The sequence below is a fragment of the Mobula birostris genome, chromosome 2, assembly GCF_030028105.1.
Source record: "Mobula birostris isolate sMobBir1 chromosome 2, sMobBir1.hap1, whole genome shotgun sequence".
NCBI lineage: Eukaryota > Metazoa > Chordata > Chondrichthyes > Myliobatiformes > Myliobatidae > Mobula > Mobula birostris.
The window spans coordinates 52,153,457-52,178,136 of record NC_092371.1 but is presented as its reverse complement, the minus strand read 5'-3'; the positions used below and the strand labels follow the sequence as shown (position 1 = coordinate 52,178,136).

General features: G+C 38.6%; 1 protein-coding gene across 5 annotated transcripts in view; it reads left to right on the top strand.

The window, feature by feature from the left end:
* Positions 1 to 24,680, top strand: part of LOC140186485 (collagen alpha-1(XIV) chain-like) — a 183,972-nt gene that overhangs the window by 37,049 nt on the left and 122,243 nt on the right. For all 5 annotated transcript variants that reach the window (XM_072240859.1, XM_072240841.1, XM_072240850.1 and 2 more), the window contains 6 exons: positions 2,458 to 2,622; positions 7,224 to 7,385; positions 8,089 to 8,258; positions 13,782 to 13,911; positions 16,562 to 16,707; positions 19,745 to 19,874. In XM_072240859.1, coding sequence (XP_072096960.1) covers positions 2,458 to 2,622; positions 7,224 to 7,385; positions 8,089 to 8,258; positions 13,782 to 13,911; positions 16,562 to 16,707; positions 19,745 to 19,874 — 903 coding nt within the window. The remainder of the gene's footprint in view (positions 1 to 2,457; positions 2,623 to 7,223; positions 7,386 to 8,088; positions 8,259 to 13,781; positions 13,912 to 16,561; positions 16,708 to 19,744; positions 19,875 to 24,680) is intronic.

Genomic DNA, 24,680 nt, shown 5'->3' with positions numbered 1-24,680 from the left:
GAAACCCTGCCCCCTACACCAGTTCCTCAGCCACTTGTTCATCCTCCAGAGCATCCTATTCTTATTGTCACTGGCACGTAGCACAGGTAGCAATCCTAAGATTACTACCCTTGAGGTCCTGCTTTTCAACTTCCTACTAAACTCTCTATACTCACTCTCCAGGACCTCCTCACTCTTCCTTGGTATGTCATTGGTACCAATTTGCACGACGACATCTGGCTGATCACCCTCCTACTTCAGAATGTCATGCAAGCGATCAGAGACATCCTTGACCCTGGCACCCGGGAGGTAATGAACCATACTGGGTTCTCTGTCACGACCACAGAACCTCCTAACTGCACCTCTAACTATCGAGTCCCCTATCACTACTGCTCTCCCCTTTTTCCACCCTCCCTTCTGCACTGCAGAGACAGACTTAGTGCCAGAGATCCGGCTACTGCAGCTTGTCCCAGGTAAGTCATCCCCCCCCAACAGTATCCAATGCGGTATACTTGTTGTTGAGGGGAATAGCCACAGGGGAACCCTGCTCTGCCTGCCCTTTCTTCTTCCCTTGCCTGACAGTGACCCAATTTCCTGTCTTGTGCTCCTTTGGCGTAACTACCTCCCTGTAGCTACGATCTATAATCTCCTCATTCTCCCGAATGATCCGCAGGTTATCCAGCTCCTGCTCCAGTTCCCTAATGCGGTTTGTTAGGAGCTGCAGCTGGATGCACTTCTTGCAGGTGTCGTTGTCAGGGACACCGGAGGGCTCCCTAACTTCCCACATCCTGTAAGAGGAGCATTCCAACATCCTGCCTGGCATTCTCTCTACCCTAAACAATCTGAACAAAAAAAACTTACCGGAACCTACCCTGGTGTCTGCCTGTTCTCGCCGAAGCCTGTTGAGCCAAAGCCGCCCCACTCTGACTCAGTCCACTCCAATGATGGTCGCTACAACAATGGCCGCTGTATATGGTGGTCTGCTTTTAAAGCTTGGCGTGCTATGTCACGTGCCTGCGCAGTGCAGACCCTTCTCCCTGAGCAGTGTTTAAAAAAAAAACTTTTTACCCGATTTCTTCACTCCCTTCTTCTCAGCTGCTTGCTTCAACTGATTTATTTTGTATAATTATGGAATTTTGTTTTGTTGCATGTAGTGCCAACACACCACAACATTTTCCTAATACATGTAAAGTTGATCCTTAATTTCTGCCAGATTGCAATGTTTCCAGCATTTTCTGTTCTATTACCCTTTTTTTTAAAATAATTTTTTTATTCAATTTTTCAGACTTAGTTACATGGAATAATAATATCTACCCTCCCCCCCCTTAACCCTTCCCCCCGATACATACCCCTACCTAAAAGAAAAGAAAGAAAAAGCAAAAAAAGAAAGAAAGACTGCCTGGATATTGGAAGGTCTCCACATGCTCCATGGGATTTGAAATAAATTTAATATATGTATTTGTTTCTTTCCCCAAAGAACCAACATCTTTATCATCGGAGCACCTATATATACACAATCCTATCTTTTGTAAATAAGGGTGCCAAATATTCAAAAATGTATCCTATTTATTTCTTAAATTATAAGTAATTTTTTCAAGTGGAATACAGCTAAAAATTTCATTATTCCAATGATCCATATTTAAATATGAATCCGATTTCCAAGTAACTGCAATAGCCTTTTTGGCTACTGCCAATGCAATTTTTATAAATTCTTTCTGGTATTTATTCAATTTAAGTTTCAGTTTTATCCTTCCAATATCACCTAATAAAAATATTATAGGGTTTTGTGGAAGCTGAGTTCCAATAATTTGTTCCAATAAAACCATTAAATTTATCCAAAAAAGTTGAATTTTGGAACAGGACCAAGTAGAATGTAAAAATCACTCTTTATCAGAAAGAAAATCTACTAATTCCCTCTTTGTCCATGCAGAGAGTCTGTGTCTGTGCTCAACTGTTATGTGAATCAGTGAAAAAAATGGGTAGCCAGCTCCATCATGGATACTAGCTTCCATAATATCCATGACATCTTCAAGGAGTGGTGCCTTAGGAAGGTGGTGTCCATCATTAAAGACCCCCACCACCTGGGGTATGCTCTCTTCACATTGTTACTGTCAGGAAGGAGGTACAGAAGCCTGAAGGCACACACTTAGTGATTCAGGAGCAGCTTCTTCCCCTTGACCATCCGATTACTAAATGGGCATTGAGACTACCACACTAATTTTTTAATTTCTCTTTTTGCACTATTTATTTTAACTATTTGATGGACATGTATATACTTAATGTAACTCAGTTTTTTTCCTCTATTTATTTATCAACTATTTCATTGTACTTCTGCTGTAAAGTTAACAAATTTCATGACATATACCCGTGATACTAAACCTGACTCTGAACTGTGATATATACTGTATGTGTGTGTGTGTGTGTTATATATATATATATATATTTCTATGGCATTTTTCACCTCTTCCATTTCTTTAGCCCTTGCCTTGAAGCATGTTTTCGAAAACACCCTACAAGCCTCTGCTGGGGCTAGGCCAGAAGCTGAAAAATTCTTGATACTGCTTACCGATGGGAAGTCACAGGATGATGTTGCCTCACCAGCTCAAAGCCTGAAAGATGCTGGTGTTGAAATTTTTGCTATTGGTGAGTATAAAGTTTACCAGCTTTCACTGCATTATTTCCCCTTTAACCCTCTACAGTATTTTTGGAAAGTAGGCTGCTTCACTTTTGGACTGGAAAGTCTGATTGATTTCAATAGGTACATTTAATGTTAGAGAAATGTATACAATATACCTTCTGAAATTCTTTTTCTTCGCAAACATCCATGAAAACAGGGAAGTGCCCCAAAGAATGAATGACAGTTAAACATCAGAACCCCAAAGCTGCCCCAGCTACCACTCCCACGCATAAGCAGCAGCAAAGCAATGGCCCCCCTCCCCCACCAGCAATCTGAATAGATAGGGAAAACTAAATAAATACATGATTTATTGATTGTATGATCTTTATTTTCACCACTTAAAAATATTTTGCCATCCCTACCTTGAAAAAATGTGTTTTGAGTTGTACAGTTTTACTCCGAAAGCTTTATTATATCTTACAGTGAGAATTGTATATTTAGGATCGGTGTAGATGGTGGTTCTCCTGAAACCATTATTTCTATCCATTTGATGTACCCCTGGAATGAGAATAAATTAAGGGAAATCACCCATTCTCCTCGTATCTCACCACATCCAAGTGGAGGAGGTCATATAAAGAGTAGAGCAATTGTGGCAGGATTTCTGGATAAATCGGGATGAAGCTGTGTGAAGATCTGAGTTGAAAGAGAAATGCTTCTTTTTTTTTGTTGTGTGAATTAAATTTTTAGATGTCTTGGAAATAGTTACTCAGAGGTACAGTGCAGAAAATGTCCTTTGAACCCGGCAAGCCCCCGGTAACCCCCGATTTAACCCAAACCTAATCATGGGACAATTTACACTGACCAATCACTCTACCAAGCGGTACGTCTTTGACCTGTGGGAGGAAACTGGAGAGCCTGGAGAAAACCCACACATTCTACGGGGAGAACATACAAACTCCTTAAAGAGGACATCGGGATTGAACGCTGAACTTCAATGCTCCGAGCTGTAATAGCGTCGTGCTAACCACTACATTACTGTTACACTATTATTGTAACTGTACCACAGTAATTTTTGTTAAATTGTAATTAAAGAGAAAGTTGATATGTAGAATTATAGTCCTATGTAATATGATAGATGAATAATAAAAGAGCCCTTTATAGCATAGGACCATAAGATATAGCAACAGAATTAGGCTATTTGGCCCATTTGAGTTTGTTCTGCCATTTTATCAAGGCTGATGCAACTTTCCTCTCATCCCCAATGTCCTGCCTTCTCCCTGTCACCCTTCATGCCCTGACCAATCAAGAACATATCAACCTCTCCCTTAAATATACTTAAAGACTTGGCCTCCACAGCTGACTGTGGCAAAGAATTCCACATATTTACTGCTCTTGGCTAAACAAATTCCTCCTCATCTCCATTCTAAAAGAATGCCACTCCATTCTGAGGCTGTGTTCTCTGGTCTTAGACTCTCCCACCATAGGAAACATCCTTCCACATTCACTCTATCATGGCCTTTCACCACTTGATAGGTTTCAATGAGGTTACCCCTTATTCTTCTGAATTCCAGTGAATAATGGCCCAGAGCCATCAAACGCACTTCATATGACAAGCCATTCAGTCCTGGAATCATTTTTTGTGATCCTCCTTTGAATCCTGTCCAGTTTCAGCACATCTTTTCTAAGATAAAGGGCCCAAACTGGCTTAGAATACTCCAAGTGAGGCCTCACCAGTTTAAACATTACATCCTTGATTTTATATTCTAGTCCTTTTGAAATGAATACTAATATTGCATTTGCCTTCCTTCACCACAGATTCAACCTGTATATTAATCTTGAGAGAGTCCTGCACAAGGACTCCCAAGCCCCTTTGCACCTCAGTTTTTTATATTCTCTCTCCATTTAGAAAATAGTCTAAGTCCTTCTGTATCCTCTCTACTTCCTCGAGGTTACCTGCCCCTCCACCTATCTTCATATCATCTGCAAACTTTTCAACAAAGCCATCAATTCCATCATCCAAATGATTGACATATAAAGTAAAAATAATCAGTCCCAACACAGACCCTGTAGAACATCACTAGTCACCGGCAGCCAGCCAGAAATTGCTCCCTTTGTTCGAACTTTTTGCCTGCTGCCAATCAGCCACTGCTTTATCCTTGCGAGAATCCTTCCTGTAATATCATGGGCTCTTACCTTGTCAAGCAGTCTCATGTGTGGCAGCTTGTCAAAGGCCTTCTGAAAATCTAAGTACATAACATCAACGATTCTTCTTTGTCTATCCTGTTTGTTTTTTCTTCAGAGAATTCCAACAAATGTGTCAGGGAAGATTTTCCCTTGAGGAAACGATATTGACAATGGCCTATTTTATCATGTCCCTCCAAGTACCCTGAGACATCATGCTTAATAATAGACTCCACTATCTTCCCAACCACTGAGGTCAGACTAACTGGCCTGTAGTTTCCTTTCTTCTGTCTCTCTCCCTTCTTGAAGAGTGGAGTGACATTTGCAATTTTCCAGTCTTCTGGAACCATTCCAGAATCTAGTGATTCTTGAAAGAACATTACTACTGCCTCCACAATCTCTTCAGCCACCTCTTTCAGAAATCTGATTCAGGTGATTTTTCTACCATTCAGTTTCCCAAGAATCTTCTGTCTAGTTATCGTAACTTCACACACTTCATGACCCCTGACACCTGGAACTACCACCATACTACTAGTGTCTTTCACAGTGAAGACTGATGCAAAATACTTATTCAGTTCATCCTCCATTTTCTTGTCCCCCATTACTACCTCTGCAGCATGGTTTTCCAGCAGTTTGATATCCATTCTCACCTCTCTTTTACACTTTATGTACCTGAAGAAACTTTTGGTATCCTCTTTAATATTATTGGCTAGCTTACCTTCATATTCCATCTTTACCTTAACAACTTTTTTAGTTGCTTTCTGTTGGTTTTTAAAAGCTTCCCAATCCTCTAACTTCCCACTAATTTTTGCTTTATTATATGAAATCTGTTTGGCTTTTATGTTGACTTTGACTTCTCTTGTTAGCCACGGTTGTGTCATCTTGCCTTTAGAATACTTCTTCCTCTTTGGGATGTATATATCCTGTACTTTACAAATTGCTTCCAGAAATTCCAGCCATTGCTGCTCTGCCATCATCCCTGCCAGTGTTATTTGCCAATCAGTTCTGGCCAACTCCTCTCTCTGTAATTCCCTTTACTCCACTGTAATACTGATGCATCTGACTTTAGCTTCTCCTTCTCAAATTTCAGGGTGAATTCAATCATATTATGACGTCTTGCCCCTATGGGTTCTTTTACCTTTAGGTCTCTAATCAATTCTGGTTCATTGCACAACACCCAAAACAGAATAGCTGATCCTCTAGTGGGCTCAACCCTGTGCATCTCTAAAAAGGCATCTTGTTGGCACTCTGGAAATTCCCCCTCCTGTAATCCAGCACCAACCTGATTTTCCCAATCTACCTGCATATTGAAGTCCGCCATGACTATTATAACATTGCCCTTGTGTGGCATGTGTTTTCTCCATTGTAATTTGTACTACTGTTTGGCAGTCTGAATACATCTCCCATCAGGGTCTTTTTACCCTTGCAGTTCCGTAGCTCTATTCACAATGACTCAACACTTTCTTACCCTATGTCACCTTTTTCTAATGATTTGTTACCAACTGAGCAACACTGCCCCCTCTGTCTTCCTGCCTGTCCTTTCGATACAGTGTGTATCCTTTGAGATGAAGCTCCCAGCTATAATCTTTCAGCCATGATTCAGTGATGCCTACAACATCATACTTGCCAATCTGCAACTGTGCTGCAAGTTCATCTTCAGGTGCATTCAGATACAACACCTTCATTCCTGTATTTGTCCTTTTCAATTTTGTCTGCCTTTTACATTGCAAAACATCCTGTTGACTGCAAATTTTGCCCTATCAACAGATTCTTCTCACTGCACACTGCCTCTGTTTGTAAACCAGCTACCTCATCTTCAACACTATTATCCGCCTCTGTTATGCTGCTGTCACCCGCTGCTGCCTTTTAGCCTCAGGCAGTGGACCTGATTGAAGTCCCCTCCTCTCCAAACTTCAGATTTCCAGATTGGTCACTGGTCAAAGCTCTATTACTGTCAAATCTGCTGAGTTTTCCTTTCATTTTATATATAGAGAAAAAGTAATCAGTCAGACCCAAATAAATTAGTGTTCCATTTCTCATAACAGTTTTTGAATCTTGCATTGATCAATGCAATGCCTTATGTTTTAGACAAATGAACATCCATTTCATAATGGCATAACAAATGTAGAAATTACAGCACTGTTTTCTTTGAATATAAATGTTGTGAAAATGAAATTTGACTACAAATAATTCTGGCTAATATTTTATCCACTTTTGAAACAATAATAATGATGGATCATCCTTTATTTAGATATGAAAGTCTCTTTCTACCTACTTATATGGATAGAAAAGATCTAATGGAATTTAAGAGTTCTCAATGTGCAAGACAGTGTTATTTCCACATACAGTATCAAGAACTTTCCCTTCCTCCAATCCAAATGTAGAGATTTTATACTTTACAGAACACGATTGCCTTTGCTTGATGTGTTGTTTTATTTTGTTGTAGGTGTAAAGAATGCTGATGAAGCTGAGCTGAAACAAGTAGCATCTGATCCACTTGAACTCCATGTGTATAATTTGCCTGACTTCAGTCTTCTAGACTCTCTCAGTGATAAACTTCCAAGGATTCTTTGTGGACAGATGAAGGCAAAAGCAACCAAAGTGAAAAGTACTCATCTAACTTCCTTGTGTTTCTTAACAAAAATGCAATTTACTGCTTTTTCCGGTTGTCAATGAACTGCCTTTTGGACTCAGTACAGAGGCCTGGATTTGACCTCACCATTAGTGAAATCTCAATCTTAAAATCAAGTGCAGCTGTCTCATTTGCATTGGGGCTCACAATGAGATCTTTCAAAGATCATTCTGCTTTTTTCTTGCAAGCAAGTGTAGAGAGATACTTCATTTGAAAATATAGTTGTCTAATGATGCACAGACAAGACTAGTCAGCTTGTAAGAGAACACATGGCAGTGATGCATGGAGGCTGCCAAACCTCTAAGCTCAGCACTAAGTTCATTTTGATTGCAGCCAGGGGAAAATCTTTGGGGAGCTCCCGGAAATACAGTAACAATGTAGGTACATTGGAATTCAACAGTGGCCCACAAGTGTTCTTTCACCCCTTGAGTGTAAAAAAAAATGCTTGACTCTATAATCAGTTGTCCAGCAGTTGATCTAATCATGGGAATATTAAAAGCATTGATTGAATACTTAACAGAATCCTTTTTAACTAATTTAGAATCCTTGACATGACTGTATAGTGAAAGATGAGTAAGGCTTTTACGAATGTGTTATTGTGCAGTAGGTGCTCAAGTTGCAGATTAACCCAAAGAAATTTTGTTTCCTTGTTAATTTTGTTTCTCATTTCTATTATTAGGTGAACGTCGCAAGCCGGGCAGTGGTGCCATTTTGTATCCAACCCCAACAAATCTGGTGATATCTGATATAACAGCCAGGAGTTTCCGGGTCAGCTGGACCCACAGCCCAAAAAAAGCTAACAAATATCGTGTTATATATTACCCTACCAAAGGCGAAAAACCAGAAGAGGTATTAAGTTGAATGTAATTTTTTTGGTAACTTAGTTGAAAAATATTGAGTTTGTTGCTGATTTCATTTACTGCAAGCCAGTGTTAGTTCAAAAACACTGTCATAGGCATCGAAGTAGAAGATACAGTATCATTTTAATTTAAATTTTCAACAAAAAACTTGTATTTACCAATCGTAATGACTAATATCAGAAAAAATGTGTTTCGCAGAGACAAAAGCTGGCAAGATATAACTTTAAGCCAATATTGGAACAAATAAATGTATGATCCTGACTATCATTCTGTTTTGTAGTCTTAAAGATGTAAAGTCCGTTGGGAAGCCACAAGGCTTAGGGGAACTTAGGCCATTGGATGCACCACCATTATTTAATGGACAAAATTTGGGAGGATTCATAATTATCTTGAGTTAGATTGATAGCACAGAATGGAAGAGAGGCTTTGCTGTAAAATTTTACAGAAACTCGGAAGGGAGATCACACAGAATAGGAGCAGGATACGGCCCCCAACTCTCAAGCCTGCTCCACCACTCAGTATGATAAATGCTGATCTACTCTGGGTGTCATCTCCCATGTGCCAGGTCCTCCTTGCTCACAATCCCCCAATCTTTCAAAAGTTGATCTACTTCTATATTTGGATTGGAGGACGATAGTTATGGGTAGAGACTGGAGAAGCTTGTCTTGTTATCCCTAGAATGAATGAACCTGAGGGGTTAATCCAAGAAAGCAGGAGAGGAGTAGGTCACCAGGCCTCACACACCTGCTCACTATTCAATATGATCATAGCGGATCTATGTCGGCCTCGACTATACTTCTGTTTCTGAATTTTCACTTCCTTGATTTTTCAAGCCTTTTACCTATCTTCACCTTAAATACATCTAAAGAACAGGCCTTCATCACCTTCAGGAGTAAAGAATCCTGAGATTCATTACAATGAGAGTGATTATGCAAAATTTGAAGCAGCATAGATAGTTAGAATACTTTCGCCATGGTAGGGGTTTCAGAAACAATACACATTGATTTAGCATGAGAGGAAGGAGTTTAAGGAAGCTCTAAGGGGAAAGCACTTGTGGAGAGAATGGTTAATATCTGGAACACACTGCCAGAGGAGGTGGTGCAATTGCTACATCTAAGATATGGACCAGAGTGAAAGATGAGTTTATTGTCATACACACAAGATTCAGTGAAAAACTTACATAGAACATAGAACAATACAGCACAGGAACAGATCCTTTGCCAACACAATGTCCATATTTTCCCATTTTCCTCACATTCATGTACCTTTTGAAATGTCCCTTAAAATTCTTTAATCTACCACCACCCTGGGCAGTGCATTCCAGACACCAAACGCTCACTGTGTTTAAAAAAAAACTTGTTCCTTCATCTCCTTTGAAGTTTCTCCCTCTCACCTGAAATGCATGTCTTCTGGGAAAAAGATACTATCTGTCTACTCCACCTATGCCTCTCATAATCTTATAAGCCTCTCTTAGATTTCCCCACAGCCTTTGCTGGTCCAGACAAAAGAAGCCAAGTTTGTGTAATCTCTTATTATAGCATATGTCCTGTAATCCAGGCAGCATCCTGGTAAACCTCTTCAGCAACTTATCCAAAGCTTTGACATCCTTTCAATAATGTGCTGACCAGAACTGCAATATCTCCAGATGCAGCCTAAATAGATTTTTATGAAACTGGAACATAACTTCCTGACTTTTGAATTAATGCCTTGACTAATAAAGGCAGGCATGCCATATGCCTTCCTAACCACCCTTTCAACCTGTGTGGCCTTGTTCTTAGCAGTGTGCAGTTTACATTTGACCTACCAAAGTGCAACACTTCACATTTGTCTCAGTTAGACTCCATCTGCCATTTCTCTGCCCATGTCTCCAACTGAACTATAACCCACTGTATTCTTTGCCAGTCTTCTGCACTATGCACAACACCATCAATCTTCATATCATCTGCAGACTTACTAATGGAACATTATGCAGCATCAACACAAGCACAGAGCATCAGATAAACCTTCATAAATTACACAGTTTTTTAACAACAAAACACAACAGAATAAGAAAAAAGAGAAGTTTTTTCATGCAAAGTTATTTGAAGTTTTCGTAGTGTTGCTAATCTGTAGAGGTGAAGGTTTTGCTGATTGGTTTAGGCACTGAAAGGTTGAAAGAAAGTAGCTGTTCTTGAACCTGGCGGTGTGCAACTTCAGAGTAATGCATACAAAATGCAAGAGGAACTATAGAAATGAATAAATAGTTGACGTTTTGGCCGAAACCCTTCATTAAGAAGGCCAATACCCTTCACTGGACTTCAGATTTCTGTACCTCCTGTGCATAGTGGCTGCAAAAAGATGGCATGGCCCAGATGGTGAGGATCTTTGATGATAGATACTGCCTTCTTGAGGCACCCGCACCTGTGGACACCACAAATGGTGGGTGGGATGTGCCAGTGAGGTATAAGGCAGAGTCCACTACTCTTTGCAGCATCTTATGTTCCTGTGCATTTGAATTGCCATACCAGACCCTTGGGCACTTCAATATGCAAAGCCTTGAAGGATTTATACATAAAGCAGGCAAAGCAGTAGCAGAATCAGGTAGTGTTCATGTGTTCATGGACACCAGTCAGACATCTGATGATAGAAGGAAAGCAGGTGTTCCTGAATTGTTTAGTGTGAGTATCAGGCTCCTGGGATTAGTGCAGAAGGATAAAACAGTTGGCATGGTTCTTGTGGGTCAAAGGTTCTGTTTCTCTGCTATCTAACTTGACTCTAAGTATTTCTAATGATCTAGCCTCCACAGGTTTCGGCGACATTGTTTTTGACCTCCTTTATTCAGCATGGATGGCTCCTTTTGCACATGGTATCCTTCCTTCCAGTTGGGATAAATTTCTGTTGAGCATATTGAATTAGTTATTGAAACATTGGCTGCTTATCATCTATTGACCTTTCTCTTAGCTGCTTTATCCAGTCCACTCTAACAACTTCACAATTCATAGCATTCTAATTATTTAAGTTGAAGACCCTGCTTTTGTACCTGGGATAATCACCTTGAAATTGTAGTTGGATTTCAGCTGTGCTGTGGTCATTATTCCTTAGGAATCCTTAATCACAAGATCTCTCTTTCATCTTCCTCCAGTACACGTGGCAAAACCTAAAATACCCTTTCCCAGGTAAATTTTGTAATATACTTCTCTGAGAAGTAATCTCAGACACAATACAAAATTCCTCTTCTCAAATTCTTTCTCATTTGATTTGCCCAGTCAAATCTTCTGATTAAAAGCTCCTGTGATAATGGCAATTCCCTTCATACATGGTTTTAATATTTCCCATTTATGCTATGTCCTATCATGTGGCCACACACTGAGGGCCTTTAGATTATTTCAAGCCACATCTCTTAGAAACCATAGAAACTACAGCACAGAAACAGGCCTTTTGGCCCTTCTTGGCTGTGCCGAACCATTTTCTGCCTAGTCCCACTGACCTGCACACGGACCATATCCCTCCATACACCTTCCATCCATATATCTGTCCAACTTATTCTTAAATGTTAAAAAAGAACCCGCATTTACCACCTCGTCTGGCAGCTCAGTCCATACTCCCACCACTCTCTGTGTGAAGAAGCCCCCCCCCCAATGTTCCCTTTAAACTTTCCCCCCCTCACCCTTAATCCATGTCCTCTGGTTTTTTTCTCCCCTTGTCTCAGTGGAAAAAGCCTGCTCACATTCACTCTATCTATACCCATCATAATTTTATATACCTCTATCAAATCTCCCCTCATTCTTCTACGCTCCAGGGAATAAAGTCCTAACCTATTCAACCTTTCTCTGTAACTGAGTTTCTCAAGTCCTGGCAACATCCTTGTAAACCTTCTCTGCACTCTTTCAACCTTATTTATATCCTTCCTGTAATTTGGTGACCAAAACCGAACACAATACTCCAGATTCGGCCTCACCAATGCCTTATACAACCTTATCATAACATTCCAGCTCTTATACTCAATACCTTGATTAATAAAGGCCAATGTACCAAAAGCTCTCTTTACGACCCTATCTACCTGTGACGCCACTTTTAGGGAATTTTGTATCTGTATTCCCAGATCCCTCTGTTCCACTGCACTCCTCAGTGCCTTACCATTAACCCTGTATGTTCTACCTTGGTTTGTCCTTCCAACATGCAATACCTCACACTTGTCCGTATTAAGCTCCATTTGCCATTTTTCAGCCCATTTTTCCAGCTGGTCCGTCCCTCTGCAGGCTCTGAAAACCTTCCTCATTGTCTACTACACCTCCAATCTTTGTATCATCAGCAAATTTGCTGATCCAATTTACCACATTATCATCCAGATCATTGATATAGATGACAAATAACAATGGACCCAGCACTGATCCCTGTGGCACACCACTAGTCACCGGCCTCCCCTCGGAGAAACAATTCTCTACTACCACTCTTTGGCTTCTTCCATTGAGCCAATGTCTAGTCTAATTTACCACCTCACCATGTATACCTAGCGACTGAATTTTCCTAACTAACCTCCCATGCGGGACCTTGTCAAAGGCCTTACTGAAGTCCATGTAGACAATATCCACTGCCTTCCCTTCATCCACTTTCCTGGTAACCTCCTCGAAAAACTCCAATAGATTGGTCAAACATGACCTACCACGCACAAAGCCATGTTGACTCTCCCTAATAAGTCCCTGTCTATCCAAATGCTTGTAGATTCTGTCTCTTAGTAATCCCTCCAATAACTTACCTACTACCGACGTTAAACTTACTGGCCTATAATTTCCCAGATTACTCTTTTCCCTACATTTCAATATTTCCATTCAAGGGTGAGGAATGGGGCAACTTAAGTGAAGGATAGAAAATTTTGATATGAGTTCTGAGGATTGGAATCAAAGTAAATTCATGATGACAAAGGCAATGTCCAACTTGGGTACAAGACAGAACAGAGAGGGTTAGTACAACTTGGGTACAAGACAACAGAGAAAGGAAAGGAAGAAGTAGAAAACTATTAGAAAGGCATGTCTAGCAGAGATAAAGGGTTTTTAATGACAGATGGCTGGTCTTTGGTGAAAACAGGAGATATGTAAGGAAATGGAATTTGCTGATTTTCCTGAATTATGCAATTGTCAATTAGTTTGGAAGAACATACACTGGCAACTGTCCTTTATTCCATGGATGTTGTTACTCATTATACAATGAGATAAATATATGCCAATATCTTATGAGGTGTTTACAAGCCGAAGACATTGAGGTGCATTTAGTGGGTTGGAGGGATTAAAGCAAGTTGTGAAGGAAATAGGAGTGATTGTGACTGGCTAATAGAGTAACTGGTACGAGAGCTGTGTGCAGAAATTTGATGGAATGGAGAAGAGCAAGCTACTGTAACAACCAAGCATTTCTTAATAACTTTTCTTGTGATATCATGGATTGATTATATAACCTTATGACCACATTGCCATTGATTACAAATGTAAGGTTGGTATTGTTAGAATTTTTTTTATTTCAAGTTGTTTTTATTTTACAGGTGACTGTGGATGGAACAGTTTCATCTGTTGTCCTAGAGAATTTATACTCCCTTACTGAATATCAAATTGCAGTGTTTCCCATCTACAAAAATCTTGTTGGTGAAGGTCTCAGAGGCATTGAAACAACATGTATGTTATCAAAGTACCATGTAATAAATAGTTGTAATCTGAGGTATTATTTAGATTGTGGTATTATATAATATTTGTTTATTTCATCGACTACACAAAAGCATTTGATAAAGTGAAGCACAATAAGTTATTTGAAATATTACAGGAAACTCTAGATCTAGATTCGGAAGACCTCCACCTAATCAGAAATCTATACTGGGAACAAACTGCCACTGTAAGAATAGATGGAGAAGTGAGTCAGTTTACAAAAATCAAGAGAGGCGTTAGACAAGGGTGTGTTTTCTCCCCTGATTTACTTAATATGTACAGTGAAACAATATTACAAAAAATAAGAGACATCTTGGGAATCAAAGTTGGTGGTGAAAACATCAATAATTTCATATATGCGGATGACACTATTAATTGCCAGTATGGAGGAAGAACTACAAAACTTAAGTGATATAGTTGTTGAAGAAAGTGCAAAAATGAGTCTGTCTGTCAATTGCAAAAAGACAGAATGTACGGTGATATCCAGAAAGAAGAATCCTATCTGCAGGCTGAGAATAAACAGAGAAGACATAAAACAATTACAGAAATTTTGCTACTTAGGTAGCTGGGTGACATCAGATGGCAGGTGCGACATGGATATCAAAAGAAGAATAGGGATGGCAAAAGACACCTTTACAAGAGTGAAGAATATACTGACCAGTACTAAACTAGGCATGACAACCTGCCTCAGAGTACTAAAATGTTACGTTTATCCAGTTATGTTATATGACTCAGAATGTTGGACAATATCTAGTAACATGAGGAAACGAACTGAAGCAGCAGAGATGTCGTTTTTGAGGAGGATGGAAAGAATATCATGGATGAAACAAATATCTAGTGAGGATGTCATGAATAGAGCAAACACAAAAAGAGAAATAATGTATATCTTGAAAAGACAACGTAACTTCATTGGACAAGTGATTAGGAAAGAGGAGTTAGAAACCATGGTAATTATGGGAAAGATTGAAGGGAAGAAAGCAAGAGGAAGACAAAGACAAATGATGGAGACAGCAGCCAGAGAACTGGAAGTGAATACCAATGAATTGATCCACTTGACCCGAAACAGGAGTGTGTGGGCCATGGCAGTCAAAGCTCAAACTGGGCACGGCACCTGATGATGATGATTATATAACATACAGATTGGTGGAGTAACTTCTGCCTTTTATTCTCAGTAAATATTAGTGTGTGAAGGAATTTTAAGAGATTAACTAAAAACTTGTGTTCTTCAATATTAAGTCTTTTACTGTTTGGATATGTCCTTTATATCTTCAACAAGAAAACAATTTAAGTTTCTCTACGTTTAAGTAATGAACACCTTGATATCTAGCCTCTTTCTTATAATGCATCCATTCTTATCATCAAAAAATATGATTTTTTTCTTCCTTAGATCTAGGAATTCTAATAGTTTTCATATTGATCAACTTCTGCACAAGACACTGATATTATTTCCAAGTATGCAAAGAAATTTGTGTGCCTCTTTTTCTTTTCTTTATAATATTACTTTGCAAGAACAGACTTGACTACACAATCTGAAGATTAAAATTAGATTTTCCTTACACCCCTTCAGTCAATCATTTAATTTGGAACTGTGATACTCATTTTAGTTCCTGGGAGGTGAAATAACTTGTGGTTCTAATGGTCTAATCTTCATGCTTTCCTTCCTTATGATTAAGGATTGATGCTCCTCAAAATAGTTGATCTTCTTTGCTGCAAACAGCTATCACTTAAAAAGTCCTTGGTGTGAAATATTGTGATGGTGTCCCATTGCAATTTTTTTACATGAAGGACTATTTTCAGGTTAGAACAGGAGACTGCAGATCAAAATTGCTGCGGGCACATCCAGTATATCACTGGCTGACATATAGAGCCTTGGCATGGGCAACCACTACAAGTAAGGTATAAAATTCGCAAGGCCTAAAAGAAAACTGAAGGGCAAGGCCTAATTCTGAGTTACTTGTGGGGAGCCATCTTACCTAGGCTGATGTCAGAGTACATTTATCTTCCTCAAATAGGTGCAGTCTTTAACTTTTCTTCATTTTGATTATCCATGTCCTCGCCTTCACCTGGCTTACATCCATGGTCACTTTCCTTGCCCAATGATCTTGCCTTTAATATTAGTTTATGATGTTGAAATCTTCTCCCTTACTCACATCCTTTGTGATAGCCAGGGTATGTACTGGGAGATCCTTGAGGAGGTGAGATCTACCTTATCAGACTGGTTACTTTAGCCCTGATGCAGAGGAAGATATCTTTCAGGGCTGTCTTTCCTCAGTGGGGCAAGCCAAGAGCTTCCAGACCACATTTCAGGTGTAGGTGTCAAAGCTGTCTGTTCAATTCTCTGAAGAACAAATAGTATATCAATAGTTATTTTATTCTATTGGAAAGTTGAGATGTTCAGTTGCAAGATGGGATAGCTAGTAATTTTTTCAGATATTTATAATTGAATATGATAGTCTGCTGTGTCTCAATATTTTAACTGAACAAGCACATTTAAAATAAATGCGTTAACTCATGCAGTAAATAACAGGTAAAGGAATGTAATTTGTTAATTATTCCCTGTGATAGTTAGTTCTCCTATTTAAAGTTGATTTGACTGGTTTTATTTAAAATTCTTTATTTTTAGTGTCTTTCCCATCCCTGAATAATCTTACAATCTATGATGTCACACATAACAGTATGAGAATTAAATGGCAGCCTCAAGATGAAGCCACTCATTATATGGTCCTTTATGAACAAGTTTCTACTGATGAAGTAGAAGATGGAAAAGAGGTAATTTTTATCAGTGTCAGAATTTTCATGGTCTGCTTTTATATTATTAAGTTATATTTTGTATTTTGCTTTAAAATATGTTCTTGTAATACGAGTACATTTCTTAATAAAAGTATCCATTTAAATAAAGATTTGATCTAATTATATTGAAGTCATGTGGCAATTATTATAACCCTGCAGTAGCTCATTGTTGAAGAGGATATACATTTAGAGAGATCCTGTGGAATAATTGATGATGATTTGGTTGTCAAGATTGGTTTAGACCTGGAGGTGAGGACTTCTCATTAGTATACGATACAGAATCAGAAACCAATTTGATCTCTATGGTTTCTACCCATTAGTATATTATTAGTAGAAAAGTCTGTTTCATTCCTATAAATGTAACAAAGGGCATATAGGTAAAAACATTTGCCTTCAACCAAATCATTCAGACTTGGCAATAGCAACCTGGAAGTACATAATTTCTCTTAAGACCATAAGACATAGAAGCTGAATTAGGACATTCAGCCCACTGAGTCTGCTGGGCAATAGTAGACATCCATCTGAAGCTATTGCACTGAATCAATGAAATCAGCCCAAGTTTATATTTTTGGTGAAGCTTGTTGAAGGAGGATTATTCTTATGAAATAGAAAACCTACTGGCCACCTTTCAATAATCATCAATTATTACTACACTGAAGTGGATCAGAAACTCTAGAAGGAGGATTGGAACTTGAATATCCCAGTCTGGCCCTTTAACATAATCAAAAGGCTATGGTTCATCTGAGTCCTATTCTACTGGCTTAAATTTACCATGTGTTCATTAATAAAGAGTGTCAATCACAGTCTTAAAAATATCATGTGTGCAGAAGAAATAAGGATTGAAGATTTATTTAATTTTATTTTTAAATAGGATAGATATAAATTTACCATTCCTGTGAGCCTTTTGAATGGAAGTCCTGTCTTCCTTCTAAGCATTCTGTCCAATACTTACCTCTCAGTTAACACGGTTGTAAAATGGAATATTACCTGGTCATTGTTGCATTACTGTTTATAAGAGCTTGTTTTGTGTAACCTGGCTCCTGCATTTCATGTACCATGAGAACGACTGTAATTGGCATGAAGCAAACTTGAACAATTCTTCAATTTTCTTTATTTGTGAAGAACTTTCAGATATCAACATATTATATGAGGTACAATATAAATTCTCATACACCTTTTCATATAAGAACATGATCTTTTGTTCTGAATTCTTTCACCAGAGGGATTTCTCTGGACCTGCCCTATTGAATTTATTAATTTGATCATTAATCAAATTGACTGCTTGAAACTTGCCTCATAGTTGAACTCTTCAAACTCTGTTACAATGATGTCAAATCCATGCTCTAAGCAATTGAAGGTCAATATTTGCTTTTTGAGGTGCAATAGGAATGACTTTGCCCCGGTGAATGTGCACAACTGAGGTAATTTGTTACTTTTACATTTCAATCACCTTATGGTGAAGGCAGTTGGATTGTAAATGGATGCCTAATTAAATACTCGTTATTGTTATGCACTACATTTTTAGTGGTTGTCGATTTCAATTATTGTGTTCATTTATAGTTCAGTCTCTGACTGCTAGAGAAAAAACATAAGTAAATTACATAACTGTTACTTCAGGAACTAAAGTCAGTTTTTAAAAATAGTAGTTGTTAAAACATCCTTTTCTCTCTCTGTTGATCTTGACTGGGCACTTCCTGGAGTTTGTTATCCTTGCACCTTTAGTGCCATACATCAGTAAAACATGCTATAATTTCATTTCATTGAAGTTCTTTGGGGAACTTGGACTATCTAGTCCTTGGCATCCATCATTGAGAACTACATTGAGAAAGCTGGTCCCATCTTTCTCCATCACTACCATCAGGTCTGTACATCCAGATTTCCATCTTCCCCAGTCAGCTGATGCTTCAGCTTTGGCCAATGGAAAGTTTAATATAGTTCTAGAATAACCTTCCTGCGAGTGTCCACTAATGTAAAGAATTCCATGTGCTCTCCCAACCACCTCTTCTGCTAACTTCAAGGTTCTGCGCCCATGCACACCAAAATCTTGTTATTTCAATGCACTTGGTATTCTGGGCAGTGCACACAGTTACCTCTCATTCATTGAGCGTTTGAAGTCACAACATTTTGATTCAACAAATAAAATACCGTCAAATTCTGCACCAAATAATCTTTGTGTTTTAGGTTGAAACGAGTTGAGATTGAAAAGTCATAACTTGTAATATGGCTCATCTGATATATATTGATGAACTCCAGATTTAAGTTAATTGTCACAATGGATGCTTGATAGAAAAATAATCAATAACTTTCTTTTCTTTTACAATTATTTTTATTAGTTTCAACATCATACACATTACAAAAAGTAAGTACAGAACAATTGGGATTGTATTAATTAATAATAATTATTAAAGTTTATAGTCAGGTAACACATAGTTAGTAAACATCCCAAAGTCACACAGATTAACAATAAAATATATAAAGAATATACATAAAATACAAAAATATCATTAAAAAAAAGAAAAAGAAAAAAAATCCCCCCCCCAAAAAAACTAATCTACCCAAACTAAAAGAAAAAGAAAAGAAATGGCTATTATGATACCTCAGATAGAACCAATAGTGTCACCACTTCCGCTCTTCTCCCCATATATTGAAATCACAAAATAGATTTGGCAAGGGTCCAATTACATCATGTGGAAGTATTGAATAAATGGTCTCCAAGTCTCATTAAATTTAATAGATGGGTCAGAAATGACACTTCTAATTTTTTCTAGATTTAAACAAGATATAGTTTGAGAAAACCAGTGAAATGTAGTAGGAGGATTAATCTCTTTCCAATTCAATAGTATAGATCTTCCAGCCATTGGAGTAACAAAAGCAATCATCCGACAAGCTGAAGAGGTCAAATTTTCAAACTTTAAAGTTACTATTATACTGAGGTGATGAGTGTAAAAACTGTTTAAGGAAAAGAAATTTGTACAGTTACTTTCAAAATATTTACACAGCTTTCTTGTAATAACAGATCAGGGTTGATGCTCAATACACAGATATTGAAATAGAAGATCTCTCTCCAAATGCAGAGTATATTGTAACGGCTTATGCTTTATATGGAGACGAAACAAGCGAACCAGTAACAGCACAGCAAGCAACACGTGAGTCTACTTAAACATGTATAATCAATTGCTGTAATATTGTATATAATCTCCATGACCTTGCATTAACTCCATTATTCTAGATGTTGGTAATAATAGTTTTTAAGTTGTCTTTTTTAGTCATACTCGGGATGTAGGCATGAAATGAGGTAAACACTTAATGTCTATCTTTGAACTGAGTTTTATGGCAAGGGCAATTATAAGTAGACCACAATGTTTCAAAACAGAGTTATTTAAGGCCAGAAGGTGGAGAAGCTCGTGTGGTCCTGTGATCCCGCGAGCAATGCCGTCTGGAGCTATGCTCCTGGTAGGGTCACCCATGGCGTTAAAGTCGAAGGTGAGGTCCCTGACTTAGAACAATCCAACCAAGACCTCAACGGTGGAACAGACGGACGAAGTTACTTTGAACTCAACGGCTGTGAAGGTGAATGAAGGTTGCAACAGATCCATCAGCTCCAATTGTCGTGGTTTCCATGCCATTGGAATCAGTTGGTTGATTTGTGAAGTATTGTGTGCTTCTTGGAGTGCAACATCAAGTACACGTTAAACAAATACATGCACAGGCGTCTTCACTCTGTGGGCCACTTCTTCAGAACGAAGACCATCATCCTCAACCTCGAGGGATAGCTACGATGACGACGATTTAAGGCCAGACAAGAGTGCTATATTTCCATCCACCCAGTGACATTATGAGCTAGATGGGTTGTAATGAGTCCTATAGTTAATACTACCTTTTAAATTAAATCATAAAATGTTTTATAAGCAGATCTGGGCTTCTCTGGCGTTTGGATCTGAGGACTCATTTTTGGCTCAGAATGCTGTTGTTTGCTTCCATTGTTTTTTGTCTTGCACATCGAGTGTTGGTCTTTTATTTTTATTCTTTTGTTTCCTTTAAACTGGGTTCTTTTGGGTTTCTTGTTTTGCGGCTATCTGTGAGCGAGCAAATCTCAAAGTTGGATAATTTATGCATTATTTGATAATAAATGTACTTGAATCTTGAATGTACTTGCAGAGTTTGAGCTTGTATCAATGGTTTAGCTGGTGTATGAGTCCAGTAAATTAACCATTATGCTGTGTCATTTTCATCAATAAATTTTAAGGGGTGTGTTTCCTTAATATTTCCAACTGACCCCATTCAGTATCTCCTGCTTTTCAAGACAGGTACTTCAAGAATGGCCTTCCCTTTATCATGTCAGTGATGTGGATGTTTACTGATGATTCCACATTATTCTGTTGCGAGATATTTAAAAAGCAAAATGAAGCAACTGAGACAAATGCTGTAGATTTAAGCGAGCAATGAATATGAAGTGAATTCAGCATATCTCTAAGAATTTGATAAAACTAATCACCTCTGCATAATGTGGCTAGAGTTTGATGGGACTTCTAACAATCTTTTCTCTGCTTTCTAGGCTAGAAGTGCACTCCATCTTAGTACAGATTCTTCAATTGGTGCAAAAATATTGGATTACTTGGGGCCACTCTTTTTGCTTAATTTCCAAGAGATCCAGTTACCACCTGACTGTACCCCCACCTTTCTCCCACTCTGATAGTCCTCACTGAACTCCAACACTCATACTAAGACCTCTACTGATCACAGCTCCCCTTCCTTAAGGACTCCACCCAACATTCCAGGGAACAGGTTTTCTGAAATGACTGGATTTAACCCAGATAGATGCCCCATCTCTCCAACCCAGACCTGAAATGACTGGATTTCCTTTGTAATGCAAAGCCTTTCACCATTTAATGACTGCCTGGACCCCGAGAATGCCTACATTTTGCAGCAACAGCAGACCTGTGAACAAAATGTTTGTTGACCCAGAACACAGTCTTCTTCATGCACCTAAACAGGCATCTTTCAGTTCCTTAGCAAAACCTTCCCACTTCCTGCTGCTGGCGTAACTAAAAGTATTTTGAAGCTTTTTCATTAAATTAGATATTGCTGCTTTTTTTTTTGTCCTTGTTCCCCACGCACCTCATACCAGATCTCAAACTCACTCACTGAGTTGCTCCAGATATGTTCCAAATTTTGTGGTTCATGATTGGGGAAGTCAGGTGACAGATTGGTGACTGAGAATGGGGTCAAAGGGTAGGATATAGAAGATGGATGATGAATGGTTAGGCCAAGTGAATGTGAAATCATAAGATTCTCTTTCCAAATCCTCCTGAAATGGTCCCCTTCAAAGTGGGAGGTACTATTACAGTGTTGGCAGAGCATGGTTCTCCTCTGTCATGTACTTTATGCCCATCTCTGACAAGACAACTGTACCTACTTTTTAGTTTAAATTTTATTTAAAGCCATCACATCTACTGCGGCATAGGCCACAGACAGCTGTTTGTCCGAGTCCTCTGGCCTGGGCCAGTCTTTCAAGTTGTCTACAGGTGTAGCCCTGTAGAAGAAGAAGATCCTTCTTCTCCGAGGGATGAGAACTTTGGAGCTTCCATGAGCATTCCTGTAGCTCTGGGTTTTTAATGGGATAGGGTTGCTAGCCCCATGCCCAAACCTCCCCCTTTTGTAGCTGCGCTTGGGACTGTCCATGATGGAATTTTTTTTATTTTAATAGCATTGTTTTTATTCAACTTGTCTGAGACTTGAAGCCTAGGAGGGTTTCTATTGATGTTGTATCTGTAGGAGGCAAGACGCACAGTAAACAAAGTTAATTTATCTGGAAAGCAGAGGAATCAGAACATGACCTGAATTACAGTATCTTATTTTGTCAGAAAATTATAGTGAATGGAAGATTGTTCAGATTCATAAAATCAATCTCAGTCACTTAGACACATGATTGATAGTAGGATTATCTGCTTATCCCCACTCTTTTTGAGAATAGCTATGTCACTATATACAGCCAAATAATGACATTTCATTCATCAAAAAGTGAAACTCTACTTAAAATGGTGCATAATGAAAGCCGACTAACAGGCAATTTGCTAGTATCTATTCTGCAAGCAAACTCAGTAGATCCACCTATAAATGATGATAAGGCTGTATTTTGTGGAGATGAGAAACAGACTGTTATTATCCATCACTGGAAAATTGTCAGCGTTAATTTCCTAATGTCCATCTGTTGGATGGAATAACCTGGGTCTTTTTCCATTATGCTCATTTGACTAGTAGCTAGAAATTTCTCACTCTCCTGTGAACAGTCTTGGATACAGGGTGATATTTGACTTCAGTTAAGTATATTTTATTGATGAATTTCTGCCCAATGACTTCTTTTATAAAATATGTGCACAACTGGCCAGATTATCCTGAATGCTAGCCAGCTGTGATGCACTACCTAGCTACTGTGCACAAAACAATGCAGAACATGTGGAGGTCTGATGACAGTGCATGTGACCCCTTTGACCCACCACTGAGTCTAGATGTATTCCATTACTTTTTGACCTGAGGCACTGTACACACTTCATATTTGCACTTTATTTTTCTGCCAGCCACTATTGGTCCTTCTAATGTGACCCCATTCATTTGAATTGGGTCACTGACCTTAATTAAGAAGATATAGAACACAGAACATAGAAATCTACTGCATATTACAGGCCCTTTGGCCCACAATGTTGTGCCAACCATGTAACCTACTCTAGAAACTGCCTAGAATTTCCCTAGTGCATCACCCTCTATTTTTCTAAGCTCCATGTCCCTATCTAAGAGGCTCTTAAAATACCCTATTGTATCCACTTCCACCGCCACCACCGGCAGTGCACTCCACGCACCCACCACTGCCAGTGTGAAAAACTTACCCCTGACATCTCCTCAGTACCTATTTCCAAATGCCTTAAAACTATGCCCCTCATGTTAGCCATTTCAGCCCTGAGAAAAAGCCTCTGACTATCCACGTGATCAATGCCTCTCATCATCTTGTACACCACTATCAGGTCACCTCTCATCCTCGGTTGCTCCAAGGAGAAAAGGCCAAGTCCACTCAACTTATTCTTAAAAGGTGTGCCGTCCAATCCAGGAACCATCCTTGTAAATTTCCTCTGCACTCTCTCTATAGTATCCACATCCTTCCTTCCTGTCGTGAGATGACCAGAACTGAACACATTACTCCAAGTGGGGTCTGACCAAAGACTTGTACAGCTGTAACATTACCTCACGGCTTTTGAACTCAATCCCACGGTTGATGAATGCCAACACACCATACACCGTCTTAATAACAGTGTCAACCTGTGCAGCAGGTTTGAGTGTCCTATGGACATGGACCCCAAAATCTCTCAGATTCTCCACATTGCCAAGAGTCTTATCATTAATATTATATTCTGCCTTCAAATTTTCTTGAATCTGCTTGGCTATTTTATTTTCAATATTTTTTCTGTTTCTTTGGATGTTTATGCATAATTGATTAGCATGATTTTAACATGTTTTAAAATTAATACATTCTTTAAAATATTAATATCTTTAAAATATTAAAAATTATTTAAATAAATTTAAAATATTTTAAAATACTTATGAATATTAGAGGCATTTTGTGCCTAATGTTTTTGAAGTCCTAAATTTCCTCATAAGTAAAGAATGGGGCATAAAACTTATTGCTTGTAATCATTTTAATAAGTGTTACAAGAGCAAAGAATAGAAAGGAAGAAGTATGGCTGGAGACAATGGAGAGGAGGGAATACTAAAGGTAGTATGGTCTTCTTGTACCAGACTGGAGATAACAGAAATTCCATTGATCACAGTTAACCTGTAAGATAGACAGATTCAAGTTACATGACACCTGCATTTGAAACCAAGAAGTTTCCAGAAAATACAGAGGCAACTGCAACCACTGAAAAACTTACTGAATATATAAGGGATTATATAGAAGTACA